We start from the raw sequence: 18,865 nt of genomic DNA on the forward strand, positions 1-18,865 counted from the left end.
GTTCGTTGCCTTTTGCTTGTCTCCCTCGTCCTTCGACGTTTACCGAATCGCTGTTTTTTTAACCTTACATCTCAGTAGTTAAAAGTATGCTCGCTTCTGATACTTATCCCTGCCCCCTTTAAACTTTTTAGCAGTTATGTTGACAGAGCAGTATTGCTCACGGGACAGTTTTCAGGAGTTGCTCCATACTAATAACCTTTAGTTCTAGTAATCGTGCAGATAACTCTTTTCACAGAAAACTGCCCTTGAACGTTAGCCTTGTGGGAATTCAGATAACAGGCAGCGGTGTGCCCTTTAATGCTGCTTGTGCAACTCTCAAGCATTGCTCCACAGGGATGCTGTATTGAACGTATCCCACTATGTGTGAAGATTATACGTACAGGCAATAATTTCTGTTGGAATGGTGCCCAGTCGGCAGGTAAAACACAACAAAAAAAACCCCAAACCCACAAAAAACGAATTGCCTTATAAAATAAGTCAGTAGGTTAATAACGTATGCGGGCAATCTGTATTGTTTTTTTGGATTCTTCAGTGCTAGAGGCTTAATGAGGGTTTTTCTTTCCAAATGTATTTTCAAATTATGTTGGGGTTGGGCAGGACCTGGTAGTTCAGCAGTTTTTGAGGAGTATCCAAGAAATGCTGCAAGTCAAACAATAAATCATGACCACTACATACAAGAAACAGGAGATATAATTACCTTCAGAAGAGGGTGGGGAGTAGTCAAATTGCCTGTTTAGGCAGTGAATGGTGGTGCTGGAGACTGATATATAAAATGACTTCATTTTTTTCCCTTTGTAAAATGAAACCTTGTTTTCTGTTATATGAGTTTGGCTTCTTTTGTTCTGGGTTCAAGTTGTTAAAGAATATTGTCATTCTTTTGTTAATTTGTAAAACCTTTTTTATTGTTTAAAAAGAAAATCAGTTGTTGCAAAGTATTACGGTAGAGAAAGAACTGTTTCATGGGGGCAGAATGACATGAACAAAACTCTCTCCTGAGTGTAGAACAGTATTTTAGGTATGGCTTCATGGCTGATTCATCTGCTTATTATCCTGAACTTTCTTGCCAGGTGCCAGATATCTAAAAAAAAAACACCAACCCAAAACAAAACCTGGGCTTTGAAAGCAGTACATTGAAAGCTGAGGGAATTGCAGGAAAGCTGTACTGGCTATGTTTCAAAGGACTCATTAATTCACCTGAACATTTTATTAGTGGAAACTTTAAGCTTGCCTTCCCTTTCCTGTTTATTCTTTGCTTCCAATTTAAAGTCTCATGGACATGCATCCACAGGAAAGAAGTATTTTTCATGAAATCCTGGTGGATAAATACCTAGGTCACAGGAACTGCTAAAGAGAAAAAAAAAAAAAAATCACAACTGTTTTCAAGGTCTAAGCAGTGCTGATTTTGGGGCTGATGAAATGCACTAAGTTTAATGAGTACCTTATACAGAAATGAGTTTTGTACATGAGCTAACTGTGTGCTTAAACATTGGTGCAAAGGTAATTTAAAGCCATGGTAATGAAGTTGTTAACTGTTGTCTGCACAGATTCAGAGAAGCTGACAAGGTTGAGCGTATCACCAGAGCTGTAGCACATCTGAGGAGGAGTAAAACGGAGAAACGTGATGACAGATGAAGTCCAAATGGTCCATCCACTAAGAGATCCCACAGGCCTGTCCCATTCTTTCTTGAATTCAGACATAGTCTATCTCTACCGGTTCATAGACAAAACTGCGGAAGACAAAGGCGCGCGCCGACAACTGAGCGCAAGATGGAGGCGCGTGCCGAAGAAAATTACAGTTTTTAGGGGCTCCAACGGGGGTTTTGTTGGGGAGCCCCCCCACTTTAATTAATACAGATCGCGGTGGCGTTGTGGGTGGTTTGGGGGGTTGTAACCCCCCTCATTATACTGTAAACTTAACTTTTTCCCTGTTTTTAGGGAAAAAGTAAAGTTTTCAGTAAAATGTGGGGGGTTACAACCCCCCAAACCCCCCCAATGCCCGCACAACACGGCGCAATCTGTATAAAGTAAAGTGGGGGGGGTTCCTCCCCCACATACTCCCGTCGGAGCCCCTAAAAACAGTTATTTTCTTCGGCGCGCGCCTCCGCGCTGCGCTCAGTTGTCCACGCATGCCTTTGTCTTCTGCGATTTTGACCTGACACCATATATACCACCTCTACTGGGAAACTGTTCCACGCATCTACCTCTCTTTCTGTAAAAAAAAAAAAAAAAAAGTATTTCCGTAGATTACTCCTGAGCCTATCACCTCTTAACTTCATCCTATGCCCTCTCATTTCAGAGCTTCCTTTCAAATGAAAAGGACTTGCCTCGTATGCATTTATGCCACATAGATATTATTTAAATGTTTCTATCATATCTCTCCTGTCCCACCTTTTCTCCAAAGTATACATATTGAGATCTTTAAGTCTGTCGCCATACGCCTTATGTTAAAGACCACTGACCGTTTTTATAGCATTCCTCTGGACCAACTCCATACTGTTTACCGTATATACTCGAATATAAGCCAAGATTTTGGGGCTAAAAAAAATGGGGGTCTTGGCTTATATTTGGGCCATTGCCTAACCACCCTCCCTTCCCATTGCAGGCCTCCACAGGGCCTTCCACAAGACCTGGTGGTCCAGCGGTAGGCTGGGACATGAGGGATCAACCCCCCCTCCTTCATCTCCTGCCCTGGTCAAATCCAAAAACCCCCATGCACCCCTAAGCACCTCCCAACTCATTGGCGGCCTCGTGGTGGATGGGACAGGAGGAATCCCACTTGCTGAAATTGATAACCAGCTCCCTCATGTACCTTTTGGGTCCCTGGTAGCCAGCCGGTGCAAGGAGCATGAGCGATCTTCCTGCCCTGACTGATTGGCTGCTGCAAGTTCTTGTGAGTCGAGCAGTTAGTTTTGAATACTGAGACATAATTTAGGTTTTTAAGTGACTTTCGTGGTATTGGTCATATAGAAGAAATAATGAGTGTATATTATGTATCTGTTTTATAATTCTGTACTACAGTTTTACAGCCAATATGCACCAATCAGATCTAGTGAGTCTCTGATACCACAATAACTAGAACAGTGTTATTGTGACATTACACCACACACTGGATCTGTGTGAAAGCAGTAGTAATCTTTTAACTCTATGCTAGTGTAGCACAGTGTAACTGGGTGCTCCCATATATTTTTGGCTAATAACATTTTATGCATTTTTAACCCTTGGTAGATCCTTCCATGTGTTTTGTGTGTAGCAGTTCTAGGAGCCTGTTCTCCAGAGATAGACACAGTCTTCAGGAAGATATGAAGGCAGTAACATGTCAGTGATTTTCAAATGTGTGGTGTTCCCCCCCCCCCCCCAGCTATCCACATAGCTAGTACACTAGATAGGGCTTTATCCCAGGACAAGCAGGCAGCATATTCCCACATATGGGTGACGTCACCGACGGAGCCCCGCAGCGGACAGCCTCGAAAGCAAACTTGCTTGAAGATCTCGAACTTTCGAGTGCTGCACCGCGCCTGCGCGCGTGCCTTCCCGCCCGAACTAAGGGGCGCATCTCCTGAGAGGATCCTCAGTTCGTTTATTTCCGCGGAGACAAGAAGACACGTTTTCTTTCTCTGCAGCATTGCCTTCTCATCACCGCGGCTGTTTCTTTTCATTTAAAGTCGGTCGCTGTGTTCATTTTAATTTTATCTTTTCTTTTTAGTGTAATAAAAAAAAAAAAAAAAAAGTTTCTTCTTTTTTTCCTTTCAGTTCGGCCGTCGAGCTTTGGGCCTAGGCCTAGGCTCCTTCGTTCGACACGGACTTTATTTTTCCATGTCCCGGCCTCTTACCGGGTTTAAACGTTGCCGACAGTGTAATCGGGTGATTTCGGTCACCGATCCCCACTGCCGTTGTTTACAGTGCCTGGGTTCCTCTCATTCCCCAGAAGATTGTCATCGCTGCTTTACTCTTACTCCACGAGCTTTTCGGTGGCGTTGTGCTCAATTTTTTCAACTTTTTGGTATGGAGCAATCTTCGGAGCCGGCCTCGACCGTGGCGGCTGCACAGGTCTCGAAGGCCTCGACTCCGACGACCTCGACACCTGTGGTCTCGAAGGCCTCGACCCAGACTCCGGCTGGAGTTTCGGTCTCGAAGGCCTCGACCTCTTCTACTTCGGTTGCCTCGAAGACGACGTCTTCCACGAAGCCTTCTACGGGGGGTAAGTCTCCGAGTTCCCTTTCAGGTGCCGTATCCAAGAAGCCACCAGAGTCCTCGGCGCGACCACTTTCAAAGCGTACCTCCAAGATAAGGGAATACTCACCTTCGAGGTCGCCCTCTTCGGAGCGTACTGCTGCACCTACGAGGTCAGAACCTTCTGTCTCGGTGCCGATGCTGGAGGACATGTTAAAATCTATCCTCACTACTCAAATTACTTCTTTGGTAGCTCAACTGGTCCCGTCCTCGACCTTGCCTCGGGCTGACCAGCCTGTTACTCAGCCGGAGCTTCCAGTCTCTCGAAGCCGATCCCGGACACCGAAAAACATTTCTTCATCGGAGTCGTCTCCGGGCTCACCTCCTCCGAAGCATCGGTCGAAGCATTCCAGACATGTAGCCTCCAAGCTTCGGAGAGAGTCTTCGACGATGGATACCGAGGCTTCTTTGTCTCGTTCTTCGAAGGCGAAGCAGGGTTCTCGACATCGAGCCTCCACTCGAAGCCCTTCTCGATCCAGAACCCCATCGAAGCCAGTCCGTCGAGACAGTTCTCCACACGCCTCGACTCATTCTCTACCACGTACACCAGGTACTTCTCCATCCAGGAGTCTAAAGAGGAAACATTCTCTTACTCCACTTCACAGTACAACTTCTTCTCCTACTGTGCGTATGGAATCAGACATTTCCACATACTCTAGAGAAAATTCTCCATCCTACTCAGTACAACATAAATCTCGCAGTGGCTCTCCTGAAGAATCATCTGACCCAAAATCAGTTTCTTTTGCCAAATTTATTTTTGACATGGGCCAAGCTCTCAAGCTAGACCTTCATTCAGACTCTAAATATACTCCTGAGTACTTGGCGGATATGGAGCTTCCCCATCCTCCTAAAGAGTCACTCAGATTGCCTATGACTCCTGTTCTACAGCAGACCTTCACTCGCAACATGGAGACTCCTTATTCTATCACTGCCATCCCCTCTAAATTGGAATCTCGTTACAGAACGGTTCCATCTAAAGGATATGAAAAGTCTCAACTTTCTCATCAATCTCTAGTGGTAGAGTCTTCATTGAAGAAAGCACATCCCTCCAAAATTTATGCTTCAGTTCCTCCTGGTAGGGAAGGCCGTACCATGGATAAATTTGGTCGACGTTTATACCAGAATTCTATGATGGCAAATAGAGTTCTAAATTATAATTACATTTTTACGTCCTATTTCAATCATTTTTTAAAGATTTTGTCTTCCTTTTACCCGGATGTCTCCACCAATCGTCTATCGGAATTTAAAAATATCCTTAAGACTCTTTCCCAATTGAGACTATTCATGCTACAAGCTTCCTATGATGCCTTTGAACTCTCGTCTAGAGTCTCGGCTTTTGCAGTAGCCATGCGTAGATTAGCATGGTTACGGATAGTGGACATGGATCCAAACCTTCAGGATAGATTGGCTAATCTTCCTTGTCAAGGAAATGAATTATTCGATGACTCTATTGAGGCAGCTACAAAGCGTCTTTCAGAACATGAGCGCTCTTTTGCTTCCCTCATCCGTCCAAAACCTAAACCTGCACCAACTAGAGGTTTCAAACAAACTCCACGTCGCTATCCACAGAAAACAACTCCTGCTTTTTCTAGACCTCCTGCTCGTCGGCCTCCTCCACAACAACGACAACAAAAGTCACAGACCCCTGCTAACACTAAGCCTGCTCAGTCTTTTTGACAATCTCCACTTGAGCATTCCAATTTCTCTGTTTCCAAATTCTCCCCTCCCCATAGGGGGTCGCCTGTCCAAATTTTATCATCAATGGGAGCTCATAACATCAGATCTCTGGGTACTTACCATTATCAGAGAGGGATACTCTCTTCGACTCCTTCAGGTGCCTCCAGATCGCCATCCAAGAGAGTGTCTTTCAAATCAGTCGCATCTTCCTCTTCTTCTTCAAGAAGCTCGGGCTCTTCTTCTCCTGCGAGCTGTGGAGGAAGTTCCTCTCTCCCAAAGGAACTCGGGATTCTACTCCCGTTATTTTCTAGTTCCCAAAAAGACGGGGGATTTGCGACCGATTTTGGATCTCAGAGCTCTCAACAAATTTCTAGTCAAAGAGAAATTTCGAATGCTCACTCTGCCAACTCTATATTCTTTGATGGATCAAGGGGATTGGATGTGCTCCCTCGATCTCAAAGAGGCCTATACTCATATCCCCATTCATCCAGCTTTTCGCAAGTACCTCAGATTCAAAGTAGGAAATCTTCATCTTCAGTACAAAGTTCTCCCCTTCGGTCTGGCTTCTTCCCCCAGAGTTTTCACAAAATGCCTTGTGGTTGTAGCTGCAGCTCTTCGCAACCAGGGTCTCCAAGTTTTTCCATACCTAGACGACTGGCTCATCAAGGCTCCCTCTCTTTCAGGGGTTATTGTAGCGACCCAACAGACTATTCTCTTTCTTCAAAGTCTGGGATTTCACATCAATTTTCCCAAATCTCAACTGATTCCTTCTCAGTCTCTCCAGTTCATAGGAGCAACTCTGGACACTATCAAACTGAGAGCATACCTTCCACAACCACGTCAGGATGCACTCCTTCAAATTTCTCAACAATTCTTCCAACTTTCCACTGTTCCAGCAAGGAAAATGATGGTTCTGCTCGGTCACATGGCCTCTACAGTTCATGTGGTTCCTTTTGCCAGGCTTCATCTTCGCATTCCTCAATGGACACTGGCATCTCAATGGCAACAATCAGTGGATCCACCAACTCGACTAATTTCCATCACTCCTTCATTAAAGAAGTCTCTCCGTTGGTGGATGCTCTCTTTGAATCTTTCAAGAGGTTTAATGTTTTACCCTCTTCCTCATCAGAAGGTCCTCACAACCGACTCGTCAATGTATGCCTGGGGAGCCCATGTGGACGGTCTTTGCACTCAAGGGCTCTGGACCCAAGCAGACCGGAGGTGTCCTATAAATCTGTTGGAACTCAGAGCGATATTCTATGCTCTCAAAGCTTTTCAGCATCTTCTTCACGACATGGTGATTCTAGTACGTACCGACAACCAAGTAGCCATGTATTATGTAAACAAACAGGGAGGGACGGGATCTCACTCCCTCTGTCAAGAGGCTCTGAAATTGTGGCAGTGGGCGATTCTCCACAACATCTTCCTCAGAGCAGTTTACATTCAGGGTCAACACAACTATTTGGCGGACAAATTGAGCCGTCTTCTACAACCTCACGAATGGACACTCAATTCTCCTACTCTTCGCCAAATTTTTGCTCGTTGGGGGACTCCGCAGATAGATCTGTTTGCGTCACCTCTCAACTTCAAACTGCCTCAATTTTGCTCCCGCATCTATACTCCTCAACGTCTCGAAGCGGATGCGTTTCTACTGGACTGGAGGAATCAGTTCCTTTATGCTTTTCCTCCGTTTCCTCTGATTCTCAAGACTCTAGTCAAGTTGAAATCAGACCGGGCCACCATGATTCTGATAGCTCCTCGGTGGCCCAGGCAACCTTGGTTCTCCCTTCTACTTCAACTCAGCACCAGGGAGCCCCTACTTCTACCAATATTTCCTTCTCTACTCACGCAGAATCAAGGATCTTTGCTTCATCCCAATCTACAGTCTCTACATTTGACAGCTTGGTACCTTTCTCTGTAACAGACTTTTCTCAATTCTCTCCGTCTGTACAAGATATTTTACTTGCTTCTAGAAAACCATCCACTAGGCAATGTTATGGTCAAAAGTGGACAAGATTTTCTGCTTGGTGTTCTACGCATAAATTACCACCCAGATCTGCTTCATTGACATCAGTTCTGGACTATTTACTTCATTTGTCACAATCTGGACTTCAGACTACATCTATCCGAGTCCATCTTAGTGCTATAGCTGCTTTTCATCAGCCTTTGGAGGGCAAATCCCTTTCTGCACATCCTATGATTTCTCGTTTTATGAAAGGACTTCTCAATCTACATCCTCCTCTTAAACCACCTCCTGTGGTTTGGGATCTCAATGTTGTTTTAGCTCAACTTATGAAATCTCCTTTTGAACCACTTGACAAAGCTCATCTCAAGTATCTCACTTGGAAAGTTGTGTTCCTGATTGCTCTCACTTCTGCTCGTCGTGTCAGTGAGTTACAAGCGCTAGTGGCTGATCCACCTTTCACAGTTTTTCACCATGACAAGGTTGTTCTCCGTACTCATCCTAAATTCTTGCCTAAAGTCGTTTCAGAATTTCACATCAATCAGTCTATTGTTCTACCTGTATTTTTTCCAAAGCCTCACTCTCACCCAGGAGAGGCGGCTCTTCATACCTTGGACTGTAAACGTGCTTTGGCTTTCTACTTGCAACGCACTCAGATTCACAGAACGTCTCCTCAACTTTTTATATCCTTTGATCCAAACAGGTTGGGTCGTCCTATATCGAAGCGTACCATCTCCAACTGGATGGCTGCTTGCATTTCTTTTTGTTATGCTCAGGCTGGTCTTCCTCTGCAAGGTCGAGTGACGGGCCATAAAGTTAGAGCTATGGCGGCATCTGTAGCTTTCCTCCGATCAACTCCTATTGAGGAAATCTGCAAGGCTGCCACTTGGTCCTCGGTTCATACTTTCACCTCTCATTATTGTCTGGATACTTTATCCAGGAGGGATGGCCATTTTGGCCAATCTGTTTTGCATAATCTTTTCTCGTAAATTGCCAACTTCCCTCCATCCCTTTTTACTTAGCTTGGAGGTCACCCATATGTGGGAATATGCTGCCTGCTTGTCCTGGGATAAAGCACAGTTACTTACCGTAACAGTTGTTATCCAGGGACAGCAGGCAGATATTCCCACAACCCTCCCACCTCCCCTGGTTGGCTTCTTGGCTAGGTATCTGAACTGAGGATCCTCTCAGGAGATGCGCCCCTTAGTTCGGGCGGGAAGGCACGCGCGCAGGCGCGGTGCAGCACTCGAAAGTTCGAGATCTTCAAGCAAGTTTGCTTTCGAGGCTGTCCGCTGCGGGGCTCCGTCGGTGACGTCACCCATATGTGGGAATATCTGCCTGCTGTCCCTGGATAACAACTGTTACGGTAAGTAACTGTGCTTTTCAGCTTCTCCAGGATGAGAATACAGCTCAGCCTGGAAAAGTTAGTTTCCTTTCTTGGAACAATTTTTGGTGATTTGTCTGAGTAACACACTGCGGTATGAGGAATGTTCTGTTTACGTCTGTCAGAAAGCAGTCCTGCTAGAATCATATATGCTATGTTGTAACCGTTTCTATGAACTTCTTGTGGATTGGATTGAATTCAGTAAAGAAAGAGACCATGTAAAACTACCATTGCAGTTACAATCTAAACATTTTGGATTAAAAAAAATTCCCACCAGAAGTATGAGAGACTGGTATCCATTTGCAAAGTAAATCCTTCAGCCTGAGCCTCACTGTGGAGATTTGTCAATCTCCAGGTGGGTATAATCTTTCCATACCAGTGAGACTTTCACTTTGGGTGGTCCAGTATACAGTACAGTCTGCTGACCATGATTACATAAGAACTCAGTAAACCAAGAGGGATTAGAATCTATCTACTGGGGTGGATTGGCTATTGGGACAACAGGTCAATGCCTGAGGACCCACAATAGGGGCTCATTCTCCCCTATCTTCTTTTATTTTAATCTCTTTTGATTAGTGGTTAGGGGCCCATTATCCTTAGTGCCTGAAGGCCCAGATTACTGTCATTCTGCCCCTGTCATCTGTCTACTGGCACTTATGTTGGCAACCCTTGGCAATATCATTGAATACTCCTGATATGTAATGTGTGCAGGGCATTGTAGAGCCAGCAGAGAGGTGTTAGTGAGCATGGGACTGTGAGCTGATATACAGTCTTAGCAACAGCCCTATTCTCTCCTCACACAGGTTTCCTGTTTGACAAGGAAGAGTGGAATCTTTGAATATATACCAGCCTTTAATCTTGTGCTCAATACAACCTTCTGCTGGCTTTGAGTGGCATACTGGCACCTTGTATGCCCTGGTCAGTGGGGGTGGAGAAGTGGAGGGTGAAGATGCAATAGCCAGGGAGAAGGAGGGGCAAGGAGCGATGGTAGCAACCAGGAGACTTGAGTATATATATAAGGGGAAATGTGGGGCAGGGTTGTAGCAAACTAGGTGCAGATGGTACAGTTGCATAGGGTGCAAGGGAGACAGGCTGCCAAAATTGTGCCCTGTTCATTGCCTCTCCTCTACATGGTGTGATGCAGGTGGTTAGGGTGGAAGCACCAGGAGGGGTGTGACTAGGAGATGCATTTCCAGTTTGGGATGTTTCTGGTGTGGGACTTAAATGTCTTCAGGGCTGCCTGCTGGGGTCATGGAACATGGTCTGATTATGAAAGGCAAACGTTTTACCACAGGTCCTGACACATGTTCCTGCAAAACCTTTCTCCAACATATTGCTCGCCTCTCACAACAAGGTTAGGTAGATGGGAGAGAGTTTAGAGCTGCAGAGCATACTAGTACCAAAGCCAGAAGAATGACCTGACCCCAAGCAAGGCTAGAAATAAAGGAAATGGACAGCTGAAAGTGAACAATGGGCTAGATTCACTAACCTCCTGTTTTTTGGGTGGCCGAGTCTTCCCGGCGACCGATCCACAACGCATCCTCATGCAAATTGTGGAGATCGGAGGCACACCCCACACTGACTACCCGGATCACTGCAGATTGATCCTGACACATGCGCAGACCATCTTCTTTGCCTGTAGATGGTCTATGCATGCTCTCTGTGCATGTAAGGAAGGGAGGGGGGCTTTAATCAGAAAAATAAATGAGTAAAACGCTGCTTAATAGCTCTGTGCTCAGCTTTAAAATCTTGCTTATTTGTGAACAGAACACGCCTTAGTGCAGCCCCGCTTTTAACCCTCAGGTTAGAAACACGGGATCGCAGAGAGGCAGGGCAGCAGAGAGATTTTTGCACAAGGGAGATATTTGATGGTTTCAGGGCTGGGATTTCACGGCGGCAGAGAACAGGACAGTCAGCAAGCATGTGAACAACTGGTCTTCAGCAGTCGCTTCAGTTTGGATTGGCCAGCCCAATCGGTGTTTTTTCTTGAGTTTAGTGAATTGCTGCCTTTCTACTTTGCATGCCCTTTCCCCTCATTTGCATGCATAGGGTGTGAATTGGATCGGGAGGAAGGTTAGTGAATCGGGTCGGGGTTACAAAGTGGTTGCAAACTGGTTGGGACACGATCAGTGGGTTTAGTGAATCTAGCCAATATCCTGTTTTATCAGGCAGCAGCTATAGCTGTTGGAGCAGATCCAAGCTGAGGGTTGGGCTTTGGAGCATGGCTGAGCAAATCCTGATGGTGGCTAGTAAAAAGCTGAGCTTCAAAGGATGATGGCACTGGCAGGCAGCTTTCTTCAGTGGTTGGCCCCCATACACACTGCCATGCTGAATTCATCAGTCCTGCAAACTGTGTCAAAAATCAGCTTCTGATATAGAGCCTATATGGGGCCTGGGCAGTGGTGGGTTCAGAAGGGTGTGGCCGTCAGAGCAATCCAGGATAGGATTCTAAGGCTCTGTGAACGGCAACACCAAAAATGAACATTTGCATGTGACCTGACATGGAGTCATCCTGTAGGACTGGATTTCTTTACAAAAAAAACTCCAAAATAAAGTTCCAACACTCAGACAGGTTAAATAAACAGTTCACTTTACTCAATGTCTTTGGAACAGGTAAGTAATGTCTTTCAGCATTCTGATATTTTTTCCTCCAGATTATATACAACATTTATCAGAGAAAAAGAAAACCAAACGATTGCCAAAAGGGGCAAAGCAACAAAAGTAAACTTGTTTAGCTACCAGCTTTACTTTGCCACAGTTTTTCAGGTCTTGCCTCATACAGAGACCTTGGCTCCCTAGAGCTTCTTTAGACTGCTGTAAAGCAGTTGCTTCATTCAGTTCAAACAAAAATTATAGTCCCACATTCAGGTATTCTTCATTCTTAGTCCATAGCACAAAAATAAAGGAAAAACAGCCTCTGGCAATCACTAATTATGGCTGCCAGGAAAAAGAGAGAGTCACAGGATTTGCACAATTACTGGCCTGAAAAAAACAGACTACAACTTCCCTCCCAGGTGGAAGCAAATCCTCTCCCACACTCTCTTTAAGCTATCCAAGCAAAATCCTCATTCAAACAGCAAAAACACAGCACACAAACAGTTTGCACACACCTTCACTGTTTGTGGCTCAGCATTAAGTTCACCTGCATGGGTTCAGGTTCATTCTCCTCACAAGTCCAAGCCTCTGGGATTTCCATGAGCTCTTCAGATTGAGACAGTTCACCAGGCTGTTCAAACTGCTCTACCTCCATAGGCTGGCACTCGTTGTCCCTGTCTGGCTGGACAGGATCCTTAGGAAGGCAAGGACCTAGCTTCCTTCCTAGCCGGCTTGCTTTTCTACTGGGAGAGACAGGGTTATATAGTTTGGGGAAACGCCCTGCTGTGTCAGCCCTGGCAGTGTTCCAAGGGCCTCTTGGGCTCCCCCGGTGGTCAGTGCTATTATTTAGCTCATTCCTAACCTGATCCTTCCCAATTCCTCCCCGGGATTTCTTTTTCACTTCTTTCTTTTCTGAGCAGACTGGGATCTGTGCTTGGTGTATACCTGACTGGTCACAAGGGCTGCATATCTGGTCTGAAATCATGTTTTCAGCTCTTTTCCACTCAGAGTGCTTTTGCAACATCTATATGTAAATGAACTCCTGCCGTTGAGACTTCCCTCTGCTGGCCAGGGTGTCAGGTCAAAAGCGTGCCGGGACAAAGGCGCGCCCAGAAAATTGAGTGCAGCGCACGCTGCCGCACCGCTCTAAATTATTGTTTTTAGGGCTCCGACGGGGGGCTTGGGGGGAACTCCCCCAATTTACTTAATAAGACATCACGCTGCATTGTGGGGGCATTGTGGGGGGTGGGGGGGTTGTAATGCCCCACATTTTACTGAAAACTTCACTTTTTCCCTGTTTTTAGGGAAAAAGTTCAGTTTACAGTAAAATGTGGAGCGTTACAACCCTCCAAACCCCCCATAACGCCGGTACGATGTCTATTAAGTAAACTGGGGGGTTCCCCAACAAAACCCCCCGTCGGAGCCCTTAAAAACTGTAATTTAGAGTGGCGCGGCGGCGCGCGCTGCGCTCAATTGTCAGCGCACACTTTTGTATTTCGTGCCGTTGTCTATGAACCTCAAATCTGACATATTGTAATCACAAAACAGAAAATAAAATTAGTTTTTCTACCTTATGTTGCTGGTTATTTTTCAAATCTTGTTGGTCCAAGGCTCTGTTTGTCTTCTGATAACTTGCTTGCCAGGGTCTCCTTCCTTCTTTCTGCATGCTAACCATCCATCTGCCATCTCTGTCCTCCCCGTTTCCCTTCCCTCCCCAGGAGGTCTGGCATCTTTCCTTTTTTCGTCTCCCTTCACAGATCCATCTTTTCTTAACTACCCTTTCATCCAGCATCTCTCCTTCCTTCCCCACCACCCCAGGGTCCACCATCTCTCCCATTCTTTTCCCAACTACCCTCCTATCCAGTATCTCTATCCCCCCCTCCATACCATCCCTTGTGTCCAACTTCTCTCCCTTTCTGTTCCTTCCCTCTCTAAAAACCATGGTCCATCATCTCTCTCCCTCTTCTCTATTTTCAGACCCATTATTTCTTCCCACCCAAAGTCCGGCATATGCGCATCTCTTTGAACCCCTCCCATTCCCTCCGTGTAGTTCTACACCAGGGCCCCCCTTGAAGGCCTGCCTGCCTGCCTGTCCCCCACCCTTAAAGGCCTGCCTGTCCCCCCCTTGAAGGCCTGCCTGCCTGTCACCCCCCTCCCCCTTGAAGGTCTGCCTGTCTGCCTGCCCGCCCCACCCTGAAGGCCTGATGCCCCGACCCACCCTGAAGGACCGCTCGCCCCTCTGGCCTCCCCGCACCACCTACGAAGCAGCCTGCAGCGGGATCGCGATGCCAGTGATCCCAGCGCTGCTTCGGAGCTGCTTCCTCCGCCGCGGTCCAGCCCCTCCTCTGACGTCAGAGGGAGTAAGAGTTGATGGTGCCGCAGGGTCCCGCGGGGGGGGGGGGGAGGAAGGAAGGAAGAAGAGGAACCGAAGCATGGCAATTGTGGGGAAGTGCAGAGCTGCAGGGAAGAGTGTTGCGGTACCCAGCTGGAGGGAGAAGGAAGATGAGGGAGGGAATTAAAGGAGATGCCAGGGCTTGGAGCGTAGGAGGAAGGTATGCCAGTCTAAGGGAAAAGGAAGGGGGAGATGTGAGAGCATGGAGGGGGAGCGAAAGATGGAAGAAAAGGAAAGGAGAGAGATGCCAGAGAATCAGGGAAGGGGAGATACCAGACTATGAGGAGAGGTGTGGGAGAGGGAAGGCGAGGAGAGAGATGCCAGACCAATGGGGTGAAAGGAGAGCATCTTACATATTGCAGTGAACAGTACATCAATACACCCATTGTAAAACTAAACAAGCCAGACCAGCACAGATCAATCCTACACCGTCAATCCTAACAGAAAACCATGTCTTTCGAACACACAGAACACAGAAAACACCTTCGCCTAGTAAGGAATATGTAATCACAAACTAACCCCTCCCTTTTTTACAAAACTGTAGTGTGGATTTTAGCTACGGAGGTAACAGCTCTGATGCTCATAAAATTCTGAGCATCAGAGCTGCTACCACCAAGGCTGGTGCTAAAAACGCTTCACAGTTTTGTAAAAGGGGGGATAAAATAAAAATACATAGACAAAGGTTAAATTGAACCAGCAAGAAGCTGGACTCTGCATACAATGCTTCACAGAAACAGTGACACATGTCTCCTAAAGCAATAAATAAATAGAAATTTTTTTCTACCTTTGTCTTCTGTGGTTTCTCCTTTCCTCATCTTCTTGTAACTCTCTTCCTTCCATCCACTGTCTGCCGTCTCTCTTCCCCTATATGGCATCTTCTCTCCTTCTATGCCCCTTCCAGAAACTGTATGCCTCCCCCTTCCATCTCTCCTTTCACCCCATTGGTCTGGCATCTCTCTCCTCGCCTTCCCTCTCCCACACCTCTCCTCATAGTCTGGTATCTCCCCTTCCCTGATTCTCTGGCATCTCTCTCCTTTCCTTTTCTTCCATCTTTCGCTCCCCCTCCATGCTCTCACATCTCCCCCTTCCTTTTCCCTTAGACTGGCATACCTTCCTCCTACGCTCCAAGCCCTGGCATCTCCTTTAATTCCCTCCCTCATCTTCCTTCTCCCTCCAGCTGGGTACCGCAACACTCTTCCCTGCAGCTCTGCACTTCCCCACAATTGCCATGCTTCGGTTCCTCTTCTTCCTTCCTTCCTCCCCCCCCCCCCCCGCGGGACCCTGCGGCACCATCAACTCTTACTCCCTCTAATGTCGGCCCTGCAGCTCCAGACTTCCTCGCACCTTCTCCCCTCCCCCTTTGGATCGCTATTATTTTAAATGTTATAGCCGCGGAGCTGTATCCATCAGTGGAGATGTCTAACCTCGGCCTGCCCCGGAACTCTTACTGCAGCAGCCGCCCGTCTAGGCAGGAACAGGAAGTCACTGTTGCAGTAAGAGTTCCGGGGCAGGCCGAGGTTAGACATCTCCACTGATGGATACAGCTCCGCGGCTATAACATTTAAAATAATAGCGATCCAAAGGGGGAGGGGAGAAGGTGCGAGGAAGTCTGGAGCTGCAGGGCCGACATTAGAGGGAGTAAGAGTTGATGGTGCCGCAGGGTCCCGCGGGGGGGGGGGGGGAGGAAGGAAGGAAGAAGAGGAACCGAAGCATGGCAATTGTGGGGAAGTGCAATCCCCCCAATGCGTCCCCTTACCTTACCTCCCCTTACCTTTGCGACGCGTGTGTGCGCTGTGAAGAGAAACTTGTGCGCTGCGATGTAATATTTTGTGCGCGAGCGCAGGCCAGCGCAGCTTAGCGGGAACTCCAGCCCCAATCCCTGAGGCTCTCCATTACTCACCTTTCCCTCCGAGTGAATTCCATTAACCACCATCCTCTGGCATCTGTCCGTCAACCAACTTCTAATCCAGTTCACCACTTTGGGCCCTAAATTCAGCCCATGGAGTTTAAGAGCCTCCTATGAGGAACTGTGTCTTTGCTGAAATCTAAGTAAATTACATCTAGCGCACGTCCTTAATCCAATTTCCTGGTCACCCAAATAATTCAATCAGATTCGTTTGGCACGATTTACCTTTAGTAAACCCATGTTGCCTTGGATCTTGTAATCCATTAGATTCCAAGAATTTCACTATCTTTTCCTTCAGCAACGTTTCCATTATTTTTCTAATAACTGAAGTGAGGCTTACCGTATTTTCACGCAGATAACGCGCACCCGTGTAAAACGCGCACACGGGTATAGCGCGCAGAAACCACGATTTTATGTACAAAAACTTTTGTATACCGCGCTCACGGGTATACCGCGCATGCAGCCCGACTGTCCTTTCGCCCGCCCCGACTCTCCTCTGGCCACCCCGACTCTCCTTTCGCCCTCCACGACTCTCCGTGCGCTGTCCCGACTCTCCGTTCACCCTCCCTGACTTTCCGTGCACTGCCCCGACTCTCCGTGCGCTGTCCCGACTCTCCGTTCACCCTCCCTGACTTTCCGTGCGCTGTCCCGACTCTCCGTTCACCCTCCCTGACTTTCCGTGCACTGCCCCGCCTCTCCGTGCGCTGTCCCGACTCTCCGTTCACCCGCTCTGACTTTCCGTGCACTGCCCCGACTCTCCGTGCGCTGGGCCCAACCCAACCATGTGCCTCAGGCCCCACCAGTAGGCGGAGCTTTGGGACGGATGGGCCAATCCGGCCTCATTCCGTCGTTGGCTGCCTGCCGGACAGGCGGGTTTGGCTCCCGTCTGTCCGGCCAACTACCAAAGGTACGGGGAAGGGGGGTGGGGGTGTCGTGGGGGTCGGCCAGGGGGGTCGCGGGTCGGCTGGGGGGGCGGTCGGAGGTTCTTGGGGGGGCGGTCGTTGGAGGGAGGGGGGTTTGCGTCGAGGGCAGGAGGGCCTGGGATCCCTCCTGCCCGTAATGTAGTGCGGGGTGGGGGTAGGGGGTCGCCGTGGCCAGGAGGGTTTGGGCTCCCTCCTGGCCCGATATTGTCGGGGAGTTGGGGAGTCGGCCGGGCAAGAGGGCTTGGGCTCCCTCTTGCTCCGATCGTGGGTGCGGGTGGGAGCGCGTGCGAGCGGTCGTTCGGGGTGGGGGTGCGAGCGGTCCTGCTGGGGGGGGTGAATCGGGCGTCGGGCGGGGTGGGAACTATGTAAAAAAATTTTTGTATACCGCGCTCACGTGTATAATGCGCGAGGGGTATGCGCGGTAGGTAAAAACGCGTATAACGCGCGCGTTATATGCGTGAAAATACGGTACTGGCCTGTATTTTCCTGCTTCATCTCTGCAATCACTTTCGTGAAGAGGGACCACATCCGCTCTTTTCCAGTCCTGCGGAACCTCCCAAAAAGGGGGTGGAAATTAGGGTGCATCTTAAGGAGTGAATGTAAAAATAAACAAAACCTGTACCTTTTTTTTTTTTTTTTTTTGCCATCCCGGCAGTCCAGTGCACTTTCCGCATTCCTGCCTTGGTTCCCTTGCTCTCTTCCGGCAGCGTTAGCAGCACAGCGGTGCACGAGGCAGGCGTGTGCTTTTTGTGTGCCTGCTTGGTCCCTCACTGCACTCTGAATGACTGCCTGTCAATTCTCACAGGATGAGAACTGATGGGCAGCCATTCAGAGTGCAGTGCAGGACCAAGCAGGCACGCAAAAAGCGCATGCCTGCCTCATGCACTGCTGTGCCACTGACGCTGCCAGAAGAGAGCAGGGGAACTGAGGCAGAAGTGCGGAAAGCATGCTGGACTGCCGGGATGGCAAGAAAAGGTACCGGGGGGGGGGGGGGGGGGGGTGTCTGCCTGCCTTTGGGCTGGTTGGCTACCTTGGGGTTGGCTGGAGGCTGGTTGGCTTGGGGTGAGTTGGCTAGTTGATTGGCTGCCTTGGGACGGGCTGGCTGGCTTGGGGATGGGTTGGCTGCTTGGCTGGCTTGGCACTACACGTGCCTGCCTTTAGACGTGCCCTGTACCCTGTCTCTGGTGGTCTAGTACAGGGGTAGGCAATTCCGGTCCTCAATAGCCAGAGCCAGGTCAGATTTTCAGGATATCCACAAGAGCCAGAGCCAGGTCAGGTTTTCAGGATATCCACAATGAATATGTATGAGATGGATGTACATGCACTGCCTCCTTGAGATGCAAATCTATCTCATGCATATTTATTGTGGATATCCTGAAAACCTGACCTGGCTCTGGCTCTCGAGGACTGGAATTGCCTGCCCCTGGTCTAGTAATAGGCTAGGACAGGGTACAGGGCACACTATTTGGTTCAGAATTTTTTTTTTCTTGGTTTTTCCTCCTCTACAGGTGGGTGCATTTTATGGTCAAGTGTGTCTTATGGAGCAAAAAATATGATATGTAAACTTTTGAACAGGACCATTATTTTCTTTATTGCTATTTGATGCTTAATGATTCAATTTGAAACACATTAAAAATAAAAGAAATGTGTTTTTTCTGATACTCATTTGTCAGGGGTATGTAAACTTGTGAGCACAACTGTATATGTAATCATAGGTGCAGGGGACTGGAATACCTCTATCTAGTCAACGGTGTAGTGAGGGAAGGAGGTGCCTGGGGTGATGGCAACCAGCATC

At 47.9% G+C, this 18,865-nt stretch overlaps 1 protein-coding gene across 9 annotated transcripts in view; it reads left to right on the top strand.

The window, feature by feature from the left end:
• Window positions 1-18,865, top strand: part of HSD3B7 (hydroxy-delta-5-steroid dehydrogenase, 3 beta- and steroid delta-isomerase 7) — a 209,624-nt gene that overhangs the window by 20,349 nt on the left and 170,410 nt on the right. For 3 of the 9 annotated variants that reach the window (XM_033945298.1, XM_033945299.1, XM_033945301.1), the window contains one exon: window positions 1,545-1,667. The exons of 3 other annotated variants lie outside the window; for them this stretch is intronic. In XM_033945298.1, coding sequence (XP_033801189.1) covers window positions 1,622-1,667 — 46 coding nt within the window. In that variant the 5' untranslated portion in view covers window positions 1,545-1,621. Of the gene's footprint in view, window positions 1-282; window positions 419-1,544; window positions 1,668-2,365; window positions 2,891-18,865 lie in introns of those variants that run through there. 3 more of the 9 variants (XM_033945296.1, XM_033945297.1, XM_033945305.1) reach the window with 2 other exon arrangements.

Source organism: Geotrypetes seraphini, chromosome 5 (assembly GCF_902459505.1).
Source record: "Geotrypetes seraphini chromosome 5, aGeoSer1.1, whole genome shotgun sequence".
Lineage (NCBI taxonomy): Eukaryota > Metazoa > Chordata > Amphibia > Gymnophiona > Dermophiidae > Geotrypetes > Geotrypetes seraphini.